At 38.6% G+C, this 18,755-nt stretch overlaps 2 protein-coding genes and 1 long non-coding RNA gene across 5 annotated transcripts in view; 2 read left to right on the plus strand and 1 right to left on the minus strand.

Annotated features, from left to right (window-relative positions):
* The window catches only part of kcnj12a (potassium inwardly rectifying channel subfamily J member 12a), an 18,013-nt gene extending 741 nt beyond the window's left edge, over positions 1-17,272 (plus strand). Inside the window, exons 1-2 of one of the 2 annotated variants that reach the window (XM_085169854.1) lie at positions 3,027-4,007; positions 4,290-17,272. In XM_085169854.1, coding sequence (XP_085025980.1) covers positions 4,449-5,750 — 1,302 coding nt within the window. In that variant the 5' untranslated portion in view covers positions 3,027-4,007; positions 4,290-4,448 and the 3' untranslated portion in view covers positions 5,751-17,272. Of the gene's footprint in view, positions 1-3,026; positions 4,008-4,289 lie in introns of those variants that run through there. The other variant, XM_085169853.1, reaches the window with a different exon arrangement.
* The window catches only part of LOC146512936 (uncharacterized), a 33,726-nt gene extending 15,085 nt beyond the window's left edge, over positions 1-18,641 (minus strand). The window contains exons 1-2 of the long non-coding RNA XR_014875660.1: positions 17,138-18,641; positions 16,204-16,268 (exon numbers count right to left, since the gene is read on the minus strand). This is a non-coding gene — a long non-coding RNA (uncharacterized LOC146512936). The remainder of the gene's footprint in view (positions 1-16,203; positions 16,269-17,137) is intronic.
* The window catches only part of med24 (mediator complex subunit 24), a 12,347-nt gene continuing 12,192 nt past the window's right edge, over positions 18,601-18,755 (plus strand). For both annotated transcript variants that reach the window (XM_085169840.1, XM_085169841.1), the window contains exon 1: positions 18,601-18,717. The gene's annotated coding sequence lies outside the window, so the exon portion shown is untranslated. The remainder of the gene's footprint in view (positions 18,718-18,755) is intronic.

An 18,755-nucleotide genomic window follows, 5' to 3' on the forward strand; every position in this document is an offset into this window, starting at 1 on the left:
TTCCCTGCTGATATCACAGCAGGATATCGACAAGCTTCCAATTCGCACAGGGTTAAAACAAAAGTAATAAAAATAAGCTGGCATTTACTTTGATCCAAATCACCTATTATTATTCAGTACAATAGGAATGCAGAACAAGAAAGCATTAAAATGAGGAATAAACATGGTTTAATCACGCACAGCAGCAACTCCGATTTACCAGTTTAGTCTACACACCAAACTGGTAAATGTGTTAACTTTGCAAGTTTCTGATCTGGGTTATTATAAATCATGCTTATGCTTAGTCATGCTTATATGCTATTTATTATATCTGTGCATATTTATAAAAATGGGTCAAATTAAACAGGCAATTTTAGCTTTTCACTTTCAAATATGGTTTGCATCTGGTAGCATAATTAATGGCATAAATTAAATGAATTAGTTTGTTGATTCAAAACACAAGAGGTTGTCAATCAACCGAAGCATAAATCCAGTCAACGTAAATAAATAATCTGCCTGCTTTACATTTAAATAACTTAATATTGTGGGAGTTGAGGACAGCAAGTATCAAGGGACCAGTGGGCTTTTTCAGGTGGTGCACTTTTCTGCCTGTGTATAAAGAAATCACTGATGTGCAGGTACAAAGGAGACACAGGATGAAGAGAATGAACATTATGCAATCCTGCCCGAGAGTTCAATGACCTCATCGCGCTTTTTATCTCAGCTTAGTTCAGTTTGACATAATGTACGAATAGTTTTGTATTAAAACTAATGTTGTCAGAGATTTTTACCGTAGACGTCACTTCATATTTGAAATTGCAGAGTCTGGCTTTAATATGGATGATTCAGCTTGTGAAAATGGGCACAAACAATTAAGATAAATTGCACAAGTAAAGATCAAAAAAGCCCAGAGTGAAGCTCACATGTGGGAATGATCAATCAGTGGGAACCAGGTGTTTGAACAGTGGAATAGCTACAGGTGCAGCTGTAAAAAAAACCCACTAATGTTGTTCTACTTAATAAAGCAGCTGTTCTAACAATGTGTGAAGGCGACTCAGTAATTTATGTTACGTTTATCAGTCTTATAGTACAATTCAATGCACCGAGCACCTAAGATGGTTTTTCAGCACGGAGTCCAGCCTCCGGTGTTGGTAACTGTTTATAGTTTTACTATTTCTGTCTAGCAGTTAGTCACTGGTGCACCTGAAAACTCCCAAAAAATAAAAAATAAGATGTAAAGTTGTTTGCATAACATATTTCAGACAGCATCTCTCCATGTCGAGGTGGTGTCACTTTCTATAGTAAAATACTTGCGGGTCACTTGAGACGAGACGGTTCCACATGGTGAGCTATAGGAAAATACAATGACACCTGAGCCTTGGCTCTTCCTTTACAATGGCCTTGGGAGGTGGGCTGGGATCATAGTTCCTCAGCAGCTCAGTTTTCTGCGAGCTTGTCTTGAGATGCGGTGCCCTCTCCAAGTCCACTTCATTGTTGCCGCCCAATCCCTTCTTTTATTTTGCACATCCAATTATTCATTCTATTCATCCTAATCAGCAGGCGAGCTTATTATCTCCCCCAGTCGCTCCTCTCAACTCCCTAAGAACAGACACGATGGGCGAGGTCACAAAAAGGTTACACAAGAATTTTATTGAATTTGGTGCAAATCACTTTCTGTGCCCTGCCTTTTAAAGGAAAGATGTGTCAAAGATGTTTTTCAGACTTGAAGTGCTTTAAACACAGAACAAATCAATATGCAAAAAAAATGCACTGCTAATAGCCTGCCTCTGAGATATTGTCACGCTGCATGTTGCGTAAGACATTTTACATTTTAATGCTGACTTGATATAGGAATTAACAAATAATAATAAAGGTGCAATAAAGATGATCCCAATTAAACAAGCAATATGTAGAACCTGTTGCAACTTCCAGACTGACTGACATGATCCTCAGCTAATGCAATATATATATATATGTGTGTGTGTGTGTGTGTGTGTGTGTGTGTGTGTGTGTGTGTGTGTGTGTGTGTGTGTGTGTGTGTGTGTGTGTGTGTGTGTGTGTGTGTCTGTGTGTAAATAACAAACGTAAGGTTGCTATTTTTAGCTGTGCTCTTCTGGGAGTGTAATGCAACATTTGTCGAAAGCAAACATGTAAAAATAGCATATTTGTTTTCCTGACACGGAAGAATTTACCTAATTGGACAATTTAAAGACTGTGCATGATGTAATTGGGCTAGAGATCAAGAGAACTTACACCTGAAAAGAGTGTGAATGAGAGCAGTGCGTAGTGTGAGTGTTAGGCAGACGGCGGGACACCTGGGATTTTACATTGCACATGACTGAACTGTCTAGTCTTCAGGGTCCAAATCATGAAGGCAGACACACAACGGATGTGTCCAGGCGATAAAAGCTGTCTGCACCCAGAGGGACCTCAGTAAACTCCCATGGGTCAAACTTCTTAACCCCCAGGCTCGACATCCAGCTCAGTGGCCAGGTTATCTGCTGCCAAACAGTCATTTTACAGCTCTACTAATTGTGATCCATTTTATCCCACTCTGACATTTCTACACTTGCAAGGTTTAAAACATCAACTTATCATGTGTCTTCCTCATCATATTGTTGTAAGCTCAAGTTCTACCATATAATTAAGAATTATTATGCAATACCGGGCACTGTACCAGGAGAAAATCCTCTACCTACTTGTATGCTGCAGCAAGAGAAGAGAATATGAACCTGCAGCACCCTCACAACATGATTAATAACCCTGGAAATTTTACAGAATGGGGCCAAATAAATAGAGCCCGTCTTTATTAATCTCTTTATATAGCATCTGGAATTGCATGTCCATAGAATCAGTGGCACACATACCCTTAGGAGTTTAAATAAACAAGTACTACCCCATCCAGTCCCCTGGCAGAAGCAGAATGCTAAAAGGACAATGGCCTCAAAAGAAACAATGGAAGAATTATACTCATAGACTGTTTATACCACTTTGTAGGATTCCTTGTTACTTAATGGCCTCTCTTATGAGCTGTGATCAAAAACCTGATTAAACTTTGGCCAATCTCTTATCTAAAGCATCTTCTTGTGCTACTTATATTTTTAGATCTCTTCCTGGAAGTTCTTTTCAGATCACTTAGACAGGTTTCTATGATTTGACAACAGACCTCAAAATTGTATAGAGCAAACTTAAACTTGTCTTTCATGTCAATGTCTTTCATGACGCTGGTAGTGTGTACCAGCGTCCCATTTCCGGAGTCTCGTGGCTACACTGGCAAAATGTTTGTTCACAACCTGGATCAGTCATTAGATGTGGCTGCACCTTCATCAAGCCTGAAAAATTGCAGTTTTGACACACTTGTGCCGATTATAGAAGCACCAATTAATATGGCAACATAATGACACTTTCACTGAGAGAGCTTAAAAAAACAAAACAAAACTCAAACCTCAAAATTGGCTTGAGGGTCTTACGATCCGCAAAATTTAAATCAGGTGAGGCTTTTGATTTTAATGGACCTGTTCTCATAACTTTTTGAACACTGCTCATTCAACAGGCATCCTCATTATATTAAAAAGAACAATTAGGAGCAGTGACTCATACAAGAGTTAATTTGTTCATTAAGTAATAATAAACATCTGGCAGGGTAAGGCCTCCACTGTGAACCTTTTTTATAATTTGCAAGAGAAAAGCAGAGGAAATGCTAGTTGACAGAAGTGGATGTGCTGTGAGGCCAGCTCCTCACTTACCCAGTCGACATCAAAAGACATGAGAGCCCTTGAGTGAGGACCGATTGGATTTTGAGTCGTGAGTTTTAGAGAAAGGAAGATGAATACTACTACTACAGCTTGTACTAGGAAGTACAACAGAAACAATATTGCTACAATACTGAAAGTCTTTGTTTTTTATTTATTCAGCATAGATTTGGGAGTCTACAAACTTAAAAGAAGATGGACTCTAGCAAGACTGACTGCACTGATTAAGAGTCATGTGGACATAGAAACTAGTGATAACTTGAAATTTTACAGAAGGTCAGTGTAGTTTTTTTGTGTGTTTTTTAATAAAAACATATATAATGCTGTGAAAGGTAATGATATGAAGTCCTGAAAAAACATTGTCATTCAGATAAATATATGCAAAGAACCAAGTTGTTGTAGGCTTAAATACACATTTCACTGTCATTTTCTGGACAGAAAAGTGGTTATACATGTATCATTTAAAAGCTTTAATAATGAATATCTAATTTCAAATACACAAATAAATAAACAGAAAGATTTTCAGGCATATTCTCCTCTTCTGATTTTTTTCTGCAGGGATTGGATTAAGACACAAGGCTACCAACCATCCACCTAAATGACTCACTGACATGCAACTGAGCCAGTGATCAAGCTGTGAAGGGGCCTTGATCCCACACTGGGACTCCAGGTCTGCCCTTCTACTCTAACCCTGCAACTGGAGGTGCCGTCAGGAACATGAGCGTGGGAAGAATCAACCGCTACAGCATTGTGTCATCTGAAGAAGAGGGTCTGCGCCTCACTACCATGCATGGTATGAATGGATTTGGCAATGGCAAGATCCACACACGCCGCAAGTGCCGCAACCGCTTTGTGAAAAAGAATGGCCAGTGTAATGTGCAGTTTGCCAATATGGACGACAAGTCGCAGCGCTACATGGCCGACATCTTCACGACGTGTGTTGATATCCGCTGGCGATGGATGCTCGTAGTCTTTACTCTTGTGTTTGTTGTCTCTTGGCTGGCCTTTGGCTTAGCTTTTTGGGTTATAGCTTTGCTGCATGGAGATCTGGACAACCCAGCTGGAGATGACAACTTCACTCCATGCGTTCTACAGGTCAATGGATTTGTGGCTGCCTTTCTATTCTCCATTGAAACGCAGTCTACCATAGGTTATGGCTACCGCTGTGTGACTGAAGAGTGCCCAGTAGCTGTCTTTATGGTGGTCTTTCAGTCTATAGTTGGCTGCATCATTGACTGCTTCATGATTGGCGCCATCATGGCCAAGATGGCAAGGCCTAAGAAGCGAGCACAAACACTCTTGTTTAGCCACAATGCCGTCATTGCCATGCGGGATGGAAAGCTGTGTCTAATGTGGAGGGTAGGGAATCTGCGCAAGAGCCACATTGTTGAGGCTCATGTCAGAGCACAGCTTATCAAACCTCGGATAACTGACGAGGGGGAATACATCCCTCTAGACCAGATAGACATTAATGTGGGCTTTGACAAAGGCCTGGATAGGATTTTCTTGGTTTCACCTATCACTATTCTACATGAGATAGATGAGGAGAGCCCTCTTTTTGGAATCAGCAAACAGGACTTGGAGACTGCAGACTTTGAGATTGTTGTCATCTTGGAGGGAATGGTTGAAGCAACCGCCATGACCACCCAGGCTCGCAGCTCCTACTTGGCCTCAGAGATCCTTTGGGGACACCGGTTTGAGCCTGTGTTGTTTGAGGAGAAGAACCTGTACAAGGTGGATTACTCTCACTTTCACAAAACTTATGAGGTGCCGTCCACCCCCCGCTGCAGTGCCAAGGACATGGTGGAAAACAAGTACCTAGTCCCCAGCTCTAATTCTTTCTGCTATGAAAACGAGCTGGCCTTCCTTAATCGCGATGATGAGGAAGAGGATGTAGGTGGTGGAAGCAGAGCACTGGCGAACCTCAGTCCAGATCGAAATAGCCGACCTGAATTTGAACGCATACAGACCACCAGGGTCCTGGATCAAAGGTCATATCGTAGAGAATCGGAAATATGACCTCTACACTTTGACCTGAGGGTCAAATTTCAATAACTTTATTAAGGGTAAAAATGCAGAACAATGCAAAGTGCCATAGGAAAAGCTGACTACTGTGAAAGAGTGTAAAGGTGACAGGACAACAGTAAAAGGGACTTAATTGGAAGAAATGGGTAAAAGTGGGTGTATGCAGCTTGGCAAATTGTGGAAAAGAATGTCTACAAACAAGGAAAAAGCTAGAGGGATACCTTCTTCCTTTATGGAAACTTGAATCTTTTTTCACACGGTCATTTTGAGTTTAGAGTGTTAACTGATAGAGCATCAAAAAACCTTTATGACAAAACCTTATAATCGACCTTAGGTGTAAATACATTTATTAGATAAGTTATGTTTTGTGTGCAGTATCAGTTTCCAAAAACACTTTTAAAATTAAAAGTTGCTATTTCAAATTGTTCTTGAGATCAAAGATAATGTTGGAAGGCTTCTCTTAAGCTCTCTTCGAATTGCTGCGATTTGCTGGAATTGCATTCAGTGACACATTGAAAATTTGTGCACCGCAGCATTCAGATGCAATGAGCCATGATCAAACATCTGACCATGAGCTGCTAAGAACAACACAAGTCTACAACTTCATTCGAAACCCAAGCTAGGGACCCAGACAAGAATATAAAGTCCGAAACAGAAATGAAACTGAATGGACTCCCTATTTATAATGACCTAATTCCTCTTACAAGCTAACAAACCACGATTTGGCTGCCTACAGATATGATGACATTTGCAAATACGGTTCAACTAAGAAGTCAAGTAAAACAAAACTTAATCACTGATTTTAGACAATCGTGCTACAGGTGGCAATATCAAAGTTTGTACTGATCAAATTAATAAATAAACAACCCTTAAGAATGCACACTGAAGTGCTCTTTTACTTTTTCCACTTATGTGACAAGCAAAGATCAACTAAAACCTTTATGTTATCACTCTTCACTACTTTATCCTGAATTCTATCAAGACAAAACTGGTATAAACTGACTACACTTAATTTTTTTTTAAAAAATGGATCTATGCATATTAACCTATCAGGGGACAAGCATCCTATAGAGCTAAGTGTGTGAGATAAAATTATCTAAAGGGATTAATTCAACGAATGCCCAATGCTTAAAAAAACAAACTGAAATTAAAAAGGTATGGTGTCAATTTCCAAAGGTAACTGCTACTGAAGTTTATTTCACCAGAGTTAAATTAAATTTACAGTAAACTGACTGTCAAAAATGGATAAAGGAAGACTGCTTGATAGATTTATTTTGTCTGAGAGTGGGCCTATGATTAGGTTAAATCACAAATCTAAGATTTAGTTGTTTGTATCTTAAATGAACGAGCACCATAAAGTCTCCAGTATGGTTGCTTCGCTCACTGCTGCAACCTCGTCTCACAGTCTCTTGTATTTAAACCCGCCAGTACGGCGCAGGAAGCTGCTGCATTATTCTCTTGAATGATACAATATCACCACATAAGTGCTGATATAGGAGGAGAAGAAGTCAAAACCAGAAGCCAAGACTTTGTTGAGTGTTTTTTCCACAAACTCTCAAACATTTCCTGCATCTCCCTCTGTATATCTGTATGTCTCTGAGCTTCTGTGGCGGAGTATCATTAAGATGGCAGTAAAAGCCGACACGCTCATACACTCGTGTCTTCACCCAAGCCGCGAGCAGCCACGGCGTCACACGTCAGGTTACAAAAATTGAGAGGTACACAACCAGCACAAGGTACATAACAGATGATGTGACATCAAAATCAGCGTGCGACACCAGCGACACAGCGAGCATAATGACCCCATTAGGCAGATGAGTGTGTGTACAACACTTTGTGCTTTTAGATTAAGTTTAAAATACTTAAAATGTATAAACCAACTTTATAACTGCTCTGACATTTCTATTCAGTTTACATCAACAGTGGTAATATTTGACTACTGTTGTTATAATGTTACTAAGAGAGCTTATTTCAAACTATACTTGGATTGTAGATTTACATGACAACATTTTATTGATGATACAACAAACTGATCCTTCATTAAGCTGAAAAGTCAGACGTCCAACAGTAACACACACACAAAAAGACAGTGTTCCCTTTTTTAATACTTGACTTTTGCTTTTAAAACAGTACATACTGTAGACAGCTAAATGCAGTTTAGCAATATGCTAATAAATGAGTTAAGACACTGGAGGGAGTTCAGAATAGAAGCAATAAACACTGAAGCACACTTTTTTAAAAATGCGCTTATTCATGTTCATTCACAGATAACAAGTAAAAGCTTTTGTGCAAGAATAATGACCATAGAGGTTTTTTTGTTTGTTTTTGGAGTTTTTTTGTATTTTACTTATAATAAAACTTGTAATAAAAATAATTTCTCATGACTGATACCAAAGTAGTGGAGTGTAGCCTGGACTTAACTTGTTAAGTAATTGCTCCCACCTTAATCTTCCAAAACCAGTTCAGACAGAATGGGTAGATAGGCTCTAAGAAGGAGTTTGAGTCTCCAGTTTGCATATTTAAATCATTTCTAAAACTATATCAAAACATAAAGTATATATCTGTCAAATAAAAATCTAAAACCACATCAAGTAATCTTTTATTTGTAGTTTGCTATATAGAGAGTAGGTTAAAGTAACTATATAGAATTATTAAGCATGATAGCTTTCCTCTATGGCATGGACAATAAGATTTAAAAAAGAGCCCTTATTCTATACCATGCCAATTTATCATCCAAACCTCAACATGTTTAGCATAAAGTTCAGCTTAATTATTACCTCAGTAAAATGTGTATTTCATGGTCCTATACAAAAAATTATGGCAAACATCAAAGATTCTATATGTGCAAAGAAGGAGATTTAGGTCTCATTCACACAGGCCTAGAGACCAGTCGGTGGCCACTGAGCAGCCACTGGTATCTAGGAAGAAATTTGTATTTTCTAACCGGTTATTGGTAGGTGGTTAGGCTGTTGGCTGTCGTTGGGTGAAATTGGTCACAAAGACGTATACGGTGCTGCATTTAAAATCTCCTTGCAATTGCTTCAGTCACAAGCAGATTGCCTTTGTTGTCTGTAGTTTGCATGCTGTCAGCCAACAATCACCGACTACTTGCCGAGCAGAAAATAAATTGTGCGAACTTTGATCCAAATTGGCAAACACATAACATTTGGCTTCAAATTAAAAGTATCTTCAAAGTTGCTCTCTCTTGCAACCTGTCAGCAACCAAGGCTATCTGCTAACAAAGCAATCACAATAAGGACGGGTAGAGCACCCTCTTTATGACCAATTTCACCTGGCAATAGCTAGGAACCTCCTGCAACCCCTCAATAACTGGTTAGGAAACACCAGTTTCTCTAGCAACCAGTGGTTACCAAGGGTCACCAGCTACTGTCTGTGCCTGTTTGGCTGAGGCCATAAATGGTTTAAAGAAATGGGAAATAGAAAAGAGGAACCATAAAATGGTTATTATGCTGGTCACAATGACTAATGTTTTCAGTTAAGTTGTCATACGTGTGAGTCTAAGATACTTCTTGGCTATATGTTGCTTTTTTTGTAGGATGTAGTGAAACATAAATAGATTTTTTGGGGCTTATAAATGAAGCATCCTTTACCTACCCTGAACATTCATATGTTCATTACCTTCTGAGAAGGTTTTGCACACTGATGTGTGAAGCCTCTGCACCTACTCACGAAACATTAGTGATAAAAAACAGGTGAAGGGTCTACAGCTTCCACACTGCATTAAAGAGATTCATTAAATTCAATTTATACTGAATATTTTTTTTCAAAGATTGTTTTGAATTTTCATGTTGCCCACCTGAGCCCTTAAAAAAGAAGCACACACTAAAGTTTTAGCTAAATAAAACATTTATAGTGTAAAAAGAACAATGATTATAAAAATGATAATCAGGAGCAGCCAGGATGAACAACCTGCTTATTTTTATACAAAGTTGTTGGGTTTTTTCTTTTTTTTCATAGAATACAACAATCAATATTTATCTGTTTTTACCAGAGCACTACGATAAAAATCACACTGAGAGGCTAAAATGTAATTCTTGTCTTAGTTTTCAAATTTTCACTTTCTGTTGTTTCCTTTCTGCACAGAAGTTAATGATTAAACAAGTATTTCTCTTAAAGGGATGATTGGAAAAACCTTTGACCTCTGTAGAAGTCTTCCTATGTCCAGCAAAATGTCTACTGGGCTTTTTATTTTAATTCAAAGTCATTAAAATATTCAATTAAAAACAAAGTGAATTTTTTCATCTCTTTTGTTTCTTCATCCCTACCAAGTGTGGTCTGTGATGTATTGAAATGTACAGTCCAATTCAAACCTAGAGTTTCCTCGAGCATGCCCTCACATGAGGTAATACATCACCACGAGGGCCGTGTGAAGAAGAGAGATCGAGCTTCGTGTCACCACAGTCAGATAACTTCCTGGGCTTGGGCCAATTATTCAAGAAGGCTCATCAATTAACCACTGTGACACACAAACAACTATTGGGGCCAGAGGCCTTTTGGCCCTGGGGAATTGAGCAGGAGGCCTGCAGCTGACTTTTTCATATCAATATGGCAACAACACATGACTTTGCTACAAGAGAGTAAAAAGAAACCTTACTGTTTTTCACAGAAGACAAATTGATATAACACAGTAGACAAAGTACACATGTTAATAAGAAGATGGATGATAGTTTCAGCATCTTAGTTTTGTGCATGCTGACTTGTTGTCATGACTTACAGTGTGGCCTGAATAGTGCTATAAGTCAGCGGTCCCCAACCCCCGGGCCTCGGAACGGTACTGGTCCATGAGTCGTTTGGTACCGGGCCGCGAGAGTTGAGGCTCAGGTGTGAAATGTATGGTTTTCAGGGTTTTTATCGGTTTTCAGCGTTATTTTGTTATCGTTAACTCGGTTTTCCTGGGTCTTTTCACGTGTGTTATGAATAAATTTTATTTTTTTCGGTACCGGTACTAGTTTTATTTTGTTGTATTTATCCACGACACCTTAAAGGCCGGTCCGTGAAAATATTGTCGGGCATAAACCGGTCAGTGGCGCAAAAAAGGTTGGGGACCGCTGCTATAAGTAATAACTCTCATTTTCTTTCTAAAATACGTTGAAGTTTTTCTTTTAAGTTTAAGGACTTCCACTGCTGATTAAAGCCCAAACAACACTGAATAAGTTTATCGCTGCTATTTGAAAGGGAAAACTCTGAATTATCTAAAGCGATTTATTTTGTTGGGGTCCTTAAATTTTTTCCATCCATCTTCTTCGATATGCAATTCAAAGTTGGGGGCTGGGGATGGAGCCATCGCAGCTGTCATTGGGTTAAAGGAAGGTACAGCCTTGACATACAAAATAACTAGGCTAAGAAACAAAGTCATTATAAGATAATATCAGCCAATGTTGTTGCCCAAGTACAGAAATACATAGAAAATGTGAAACTTTACTTAAAGTGATGAACTGTAACAGGGGTCGTGGAAGCCAGTTAAACTTAACACTGAAAATGAGCCGTCTTTAGAGGACTGAGATGTCAAACTGGTGTACTTCCTCAGTAGGATTAGACATCAAGAGGTCCTGGATAATTAAGGGCATGTCAGGATAAAATGTAGCCTACTGGGACAGGGAGACTCTGACTTCAGTTTTAATTATCCCGAGCAACTGAAATCCCATTGAATTCTTGCTATGCTAAGTATTTTGTGGCCTCCGTTTATCCACCCTAACAAATTGCTCAAATTTCTCAATTTCTCAGTCATATATAAACACATATGACAATGTATCATGAGACCAAAATTATTAGCTAAAAGTAATTTTCCAAATCAGTATATTAATTACAGGCAAGTCAGTCATGCTCGGTCAGTGCTGGGATGTGAGTTTTTTTTCTTCTAAGTTTGGTAAATTGTGATGAAATAAAAATTGTTTTGTATTTTTATAGCTTTAACTGTAGAATATGCCTATTTTTGTTTAACCTAAAATCGTGGTAAAACAAAAATGCACTATCTGTTAATTCTAAAATATTCACGTAGTAGGTGTTAGCGCAGTGGTTAGCACTGATGCCTTGCAGCAAGAATGTCCTGGGTTTGACTCGACCACCCGGACAGGGCCTTTCTGTGTGGAGTTTGCATGATCTCCCAGTGGGTTTAGGTATTGCTGCTCTCTACCACAGTCCAAAGACATGCAGTCAGTGGGGATAGGTTTATTTAACAAAAACTGAACCAAAATGCAAAAGCTGTGTATGGACAATTAAATAAACCCCATGATTCAGTAGCTTATGGAATCATCTTTAGCAGCAGTGACTTGAAGTATTTACTTTCTGCATGACTTCATCAGTCTCTCACATAATAGTGGAAGAATTTTGACCCACTCTTCTTTACAATGTTGCTTCACTTCAATGCAGCTTGTGGATATTTATCCACACACAGCTGTCTCAAGTCGGGCTGACAACAGACTTTGACTGGGTCATTACAACAACCTTGTTTTTATTTTCTTTTTCAGTCATTCTGTTATAATATTCTGCTGAGCTTGAGATCACTGTCCTGTGGCATGACTCAGTTTCTGCCTCATATTTGACTCATTACTTTGGTCTTTGGTATACAGAGGAGTTCATGGTTGACTCAGTGATACCGAGGTCCTGTGGCTGCAAAACAAACCCAAACCATCAACTGTCCACCACCGTGCTTGACAGTTGATGTGAGGTGTTCATGTTTTTATACTGTGTTTGGTTTTGGGAACCTTAATGTTGTGCATTATGACGAAACAGGGCCCTTTTTTTTTAAAACTTTTGTGGTTTGTTCATGCAATTTTGCAAACTCAAGTTATGCTGCAGTGTTCTTGTAAGATAGATAAGGTTTTCTCCTGTCAACCACTACAAAAACATCACATTTACAGTGTAATGAATGTTAACATTTAACAGCTTTAAGCTAACAGAAGCCTGTAGAGTCTAAGATGTAGCCTGTGAGTTTTTAGCAATTTCTCTGAGATTTGTACGGTCTGACCTTGGGGTGAATTTGCTGGGACGTCCACTCCTGGGAGTATTAGCAACTGTCTCAACTAGAATGAAAAACTTCAAATGGCCATACAGTTCTTCTCAGATTGATTGGAAACAGCAGTTGCTTCTTTAAGTTCATTAATGATGTATTTCCTAGTTGGCATTTTGCTAACACAGACCTGCATGCTCCAGACCTGAAAACTGCCAAATCGTCTGCTTTTATAGAGGTGCTCACACTTCCCCATGATCAGTTAATCAAGTGCATTTGATTATCAGCACCTGGCTGATTCTCTTAACTCCTCTGGAAGCAGTAAGGGTGTATTTACAAGTCCAGACTTCACTTTTAATGAAATGCTGTGGCGAGACCATAACACAGCTGTGCATGAACAAATGCCCACGTACGTCAATGAAATTAAACAATGTTGTAAAGAAGAGTGGGCCAAAATTCCTCCACAATGATGCAAGAGACTGATAAAGTCATTCAGAAAACAGTTACTTCAAGTTATTGCTGCTGAAGGTTTTTCTAGAAGCTATTGAAGCATATGCTGTATACTGCGCCCGCATTTTGGATTAAGGTTTGTTAGACAAATAACGACACAGTGTAATATTTCATGCTTTGTAGCTCATCTTTGATTGTAATACCATCATTTTAAAACCTGCTATGGACCAGATGATTTTTTTTATTGAGTCCTGATGCATAAAACAATTTATTTCAAACATATCTCAACATGCATAACTTAAAAATGTAAAAAACAAAAAATACTGTAAACAGCCTATGCTTTTGTTACTATTACAATACACCGCCATTAATTGTTGTATTTTGTAGTGCAGTGGTTAGCTGTTATCAGGTCTGTACCTGCTGCCATTCTGTGTGGAGTTTATAGTCCAAAGGCATGCATGAAGGTTAGCTGTTGAGTCTAAACTGGCCGTAAGTGTTTATGTTGTCAACTTTGTTATGTTGTTAGATAGATAGAATGACTTGAATTATGCAACACACTTGACAACCTGGATCCCATGGGAATGTCCCCTCTGTGACTCCCAGGGAATAGACGAAGAAGCCAGCTGGGGTCTGGACAGAAACATTTACTAATATGATCTAAAAAAAAAGAAAAAAAAAGAAAGAAACTCTTACACCTACTAAAATGTAATTAAACTATATGAAAGGATGCAAGACATAACCTGGCTAGGATCCACCTAGCCCATATAGACTGGTTATAAATAATCCTGGAACACATTCCCTGTAGGCTGAATTGCTGATGACAGTAAAATGGGGGAAAACTGTGTTGAAGCAGCTATATAAAGCTCTTTGGTGTCAAACCACATGTGGCTCTAATCCGTAGCCAGCATTTCAATATTCGAAGTACTCTCGATTAGCTGCTGTGGTAGTATCACTCAATGAAAGATACTTCTGAAATCTGTGTTACTATGACTGAGAATATTACTAGATGGAATTTAAGTAGTTCAAAGCTCATTGAATGCTGCAAAAAATGGTTAATATGACGTTATATAAAAACAGACAACGATTTAATATGATAGCAGCAACATAATATAGAGACAGATATTACTATATTGAAGTGAGGTATAAATAAATATATCCTATAAAGACACGCAATGTATTTTTACAAGCAGACACTTCACAACAGTTTGTATGCCAGAGCAGACAAATGAAAATAAAACCAGTTGAAAGCGCTGCTGAGTGACAGTACAAACTGATCCTGAAGTGTGATGGGACTTTATCCAATTACTGAGATGTGTTTTTTAGTTGCCCAAATGGAAGAGACACAACAGCCTTATCCTACAACCCATCCTTGTCATCCTGTGTAAAAAGCCCACGGCTGTAAGCCGTGCCCCAGTAGACGTTAAAAGACAGCATAGATTAAAAAAAAGAATAATAACAAAAATTTTTGCTAGCTACAGGTATTTTGTTAGTGCTACAGTCCTCAGTTGTATGTTGTAGTTCCAAGTGTGTGTGTGTGTGTGTTTTTTCTTAAAGCATGGGCTATTATTCCTGATATTTTGGGCTCTTTGTCTGTTCTATAAATGGGCTCTAATACAAACACTAGAAATGGCAAAAATTTGAAATTCTCTATTATATCAAATGACAGGTTTATTGTTTTATTTTAGCAAAATTATTATCCTCAACTTCACTATACACATCAGTAAGACAGATATAATATGGGTAAAAACAACTCAACACATTTAGTCTTTTAGACATTGTCAAGGCAGCCTGATGAAGTCTAAACCGAGGATCAGAATGGAGAGGAAAGGTGATTTTGGAGGTGGCATGGTTGCTAGTGCCAGACGGGCTCGTTTCAAAAACTGCTCATTTGGTTGGATTTTCCCACACAACCATCTGTATGGCTCACAGAAAATGGATGAAAAAGAGAACATATCCAGAGAGTAAAATTCCTCTGGTTGAAAATGTCTTATTTATGTCAGAGATCAGAGGATAGGCAGACTAGATGGCAACAGCAACTCAAACAATCACTTGTTAAATCCAAGGTATGCAGAACAGTACCTCTTGTACAGCAAACTGAATCTTGAAGCAGATGGGCTACAGTAGCATAAAATGATACCTGGTGCTACTCCTGTCAGCTAAGAACAGGAAACTGAGGCTAAAAAAACTGGACAATAGAGGATTGGAAAAACGTCGCCTAGTCTAATGAGTTTCCATTTCTGCAGCAACATTCAAATTCTAGACTCAGAATTTGGCATAAACAGCATGAAAGCGTGAAGCCGTCCTGCCTTGTGTCAATGATTTAGTCTGGAGGTAATATAATGATGTAGGGAATACTTTTACTTTTACCAACAGAGCATCATTTAACACACCACCAGAATGTTGTTCCTGTTTGTCCATTTATCACCACAGTGTACCCATCTTCTGATGGCTGCTTGCTTCCAGTAGGATAGCACACCATGTCACAAAGCTCAGATAATCTCAAACCGCTTTCTTGAGCATCACAATGAGTTCACTGTCCTCAAATGGACTCCACAGTCACCAGATCTCAGTATAACATAGCATGAAGCTCTCATGTCAGTATGGACCAAAATCCCTGAGGAATGTTCACCTTGTTAAATCTATGCCATGAAGAATTAAGGCAGTTCTGAAGGCAAACCCACAACTAACAAGGTGTAACTAATGAAGTGGAAGGTGAGTGTTTAGTGCATATAAATTTGTTATAATGTTATTTACTGCAACTGTGCTTTTCCTATGTACATTGTTTGTATTACAAGAGTGGGTCAGCATATTTAGAAAGCCTCCCCATACACATGTTATTCCCAAAGTCGGTTGCCATGACTTTAACAGCTTTAACCAGATGTTCATGTCTCTCACTTTATTGTTCACCTATGTTAAAGCTGCTGTTTCTACATCACCCTCCAGAAAGACTTTCAAAAACCTGAGTTCAAACCTGAGAGAAAGAAGCTGTATGCAACATTAAACGTACTGACACATCATGTGCCTTACCTTCTCTTGGTTACAGTAGTTGCCTCTAGTCTATCCTGATTCATGAAGCAACATCACTGGACAACCTGAGGGGACAAGAGAGGGCCACTCTCATTTCCTGGTTCTGAACCCTTGGTAATTATCTTGGTGTGCCCAGAGGCCCCAGGAGAGAATGAATGACAGTAATGTTGTGTTTAAAAAAAAAAAAAAAAAAACAGAATAGAGAAGTATAACAGATATAAAGATCTAATAGAAACACATGCTATGAAATATCACATTTATTTAGTTCTGCTCTTTCATAGGGATCATTATCTTCTGCCTCTCTGTGCACCCCATACAGGTGGATGATTATGGTTTATTAAGCAATTGGCCCTAATGGGTTTAATAAATTGATTACACAAAACACAACGCAACACATAATCCACATTGTTTCATTGTTAATTGCTGGTGTGTTTGGAGATAGTAGCTTGTGTTTATCTCATTATTATGTAGCTGAAAGGTATTGGTGGTGTTGAGAGAATTTAAAAAATTTAGTTTGAAAAAATAATAAGCATCTGAAAATAACTATGTGCCATTTTCAAAATTAGATAAGTTGTCAATACAGGGCTCTTTCATAGTGAAAGTATCTACATCCAGGTAATCCTGAGAGACTTTGAGCACCACAAACTAAACACTAGTGAATCCCATTATAATGGGATTACTCAATAGCTTACATAGAAGAAAAATAAGAGTCAGCAAAACTGGGTCTGTCCCGGCAGTGAAGTCATGAGAACAGACACAGAGCTGTGACTTCAGTCTCTCTGGTCTCCCCAGGGGTAGACTCAAATCTCTCAGTACCCTCCACTAATGCAGCTCTCCACTATGTAGAAGGCAGAGGGGATAAGATCACTCTGCCCAAATTCACCGCTGCACACACACATCTCACAACTTCACAATCTCTCCAACCCTCACCTACCAAGACAACGCCAGGACGCACGGATCATCTCTTGCTGGCTGGCACAGGGCCGTCCCAGGACACAGACTTCGCTCTATCAGGACACCGTCTCCAGTGTCAGGCAGAATAAGGGTCTTTGTAGTCATAAACTCAATACAGGATATTCCCTAACAGAAGTAGTTGGGTGGTTTTGATATAGAGAACAGTATCCCTTTTAGCATGAAATACAACTGAGTTCAAAAGTTAAAAGGAGATAGAGAAACCCCTGCCTGAGTAGAATTGTTTTAAATACCAGTGCCACTTTCAGCATTGTTCTGAATATATTTTCTTCTTGAGCATGTGCTTTGTGAGTAACCAGATTGTTTATTTATTTAAATCTAAATAAAGGAGCCATTTCCACATGTGCTCATAGTTTATTCCACCCTTGTTTCTTTCTGGCTTTCTAAGAGTGTGAGCTGTTGTAAAGACACATGTCCTGTTTTGCTTATTTTCCACCTCAACATTCTGACATAATAAACAAAATCCTGCTGAAAGGGACTGGACTGGCACACACAAAAGAGGTACACCGAGGTAGTGAATCACACAGCTGAATGAGGTGGTTATGTAAGACAACAATGCATTTCACTGTATGCATGGATGAAATAATCAAACAAAATAAATGAAACTTAGTTATATCAGGTATAGCTTATGTCATCATTTTACAGCTAAAAGTACAAGAAAAAAATCAGTTAACGTTGAAACAAATAACACCAGTTGTTACTAAGTTAAGTTTGGGTTTAGTTTAGGATTGTTATGTCATAAAAAAGCAATAATAATAATAACACCTACACATGTGGGGTTGCTGAAATTTATAAGTAAATACATCATTGGCCTGGAAAACTGCAAGTGTATTAGAAAATTTTGTTCTAAAAAATACCTAAAGCAAAAGCACTTATTAACCATAAGGAATCATTTCAGAATATCACCAAAACAATATTGTGTAAACAAGTTTAATATGGTAGTTGTAGCTAGTTTTACTTGGTCTTCATACTGCTGAGTAAACTAAACCTAGCTAAAATCTCCAATAAATGAGGTGGTGTATAAAGTCCTGTATTTTCCTCCAAAATTTAAAGGAGTAGAAACAAAAAGTTGCATAACTCAAAAATACTAAGTCATGCCTCTGCAAGAACTATACTTTCCTTCATTTTCACTAACAAACAAAACGACACTGCAAACGGCTAACAAGACATCACAGGGGTCAGGCTAAAATAGCTGTTTATATTAGAAAATGATTCAGTTCTTTGGTTTCATGTTTTACCCTTAGCTGGAAGGCACAACAACATTTTTGCTGCCTTCATTTCCTTATGTATAGAAATGGGTATAAATACTGTGGTCGAGCTATGATTCTTACCTTTGTAAACAGCGACATCTGCTGCTAGTCGAGCGGAGCTCTGCCGGTATTCCCCTTCAACCAATCCGCGCGAAGAATACTGAAACGTCAGGAGGTTAACCAATGAACGGGTACGTCTTTCAAAACAAAAACGTCGCTTCTTGCGTTGTGAAGCTGGGGTCCTATAAACAAATGTATTTTAGCGTAAGCTTCTAAAAACTCAAAGCGTCAGGTAAGTATCAGATTTAGCACCGCTTTAAGACTCGTTTT

This window comes from Neolamprologus multifasciatus, chromosome 8 (assembly GCF_963576455.1).
Source record: "Neolamprologus multifasciatus chromosome 8, fNeoMul1.2, whole genome shotgun sequence".
Taxonomy (NCBI): Eukaryota; Metazoa; Chordata; class Actinopteri; order Cichliformes; family Cichlidae; genus Neolamprologus; species Neolamprologus multifasciatus.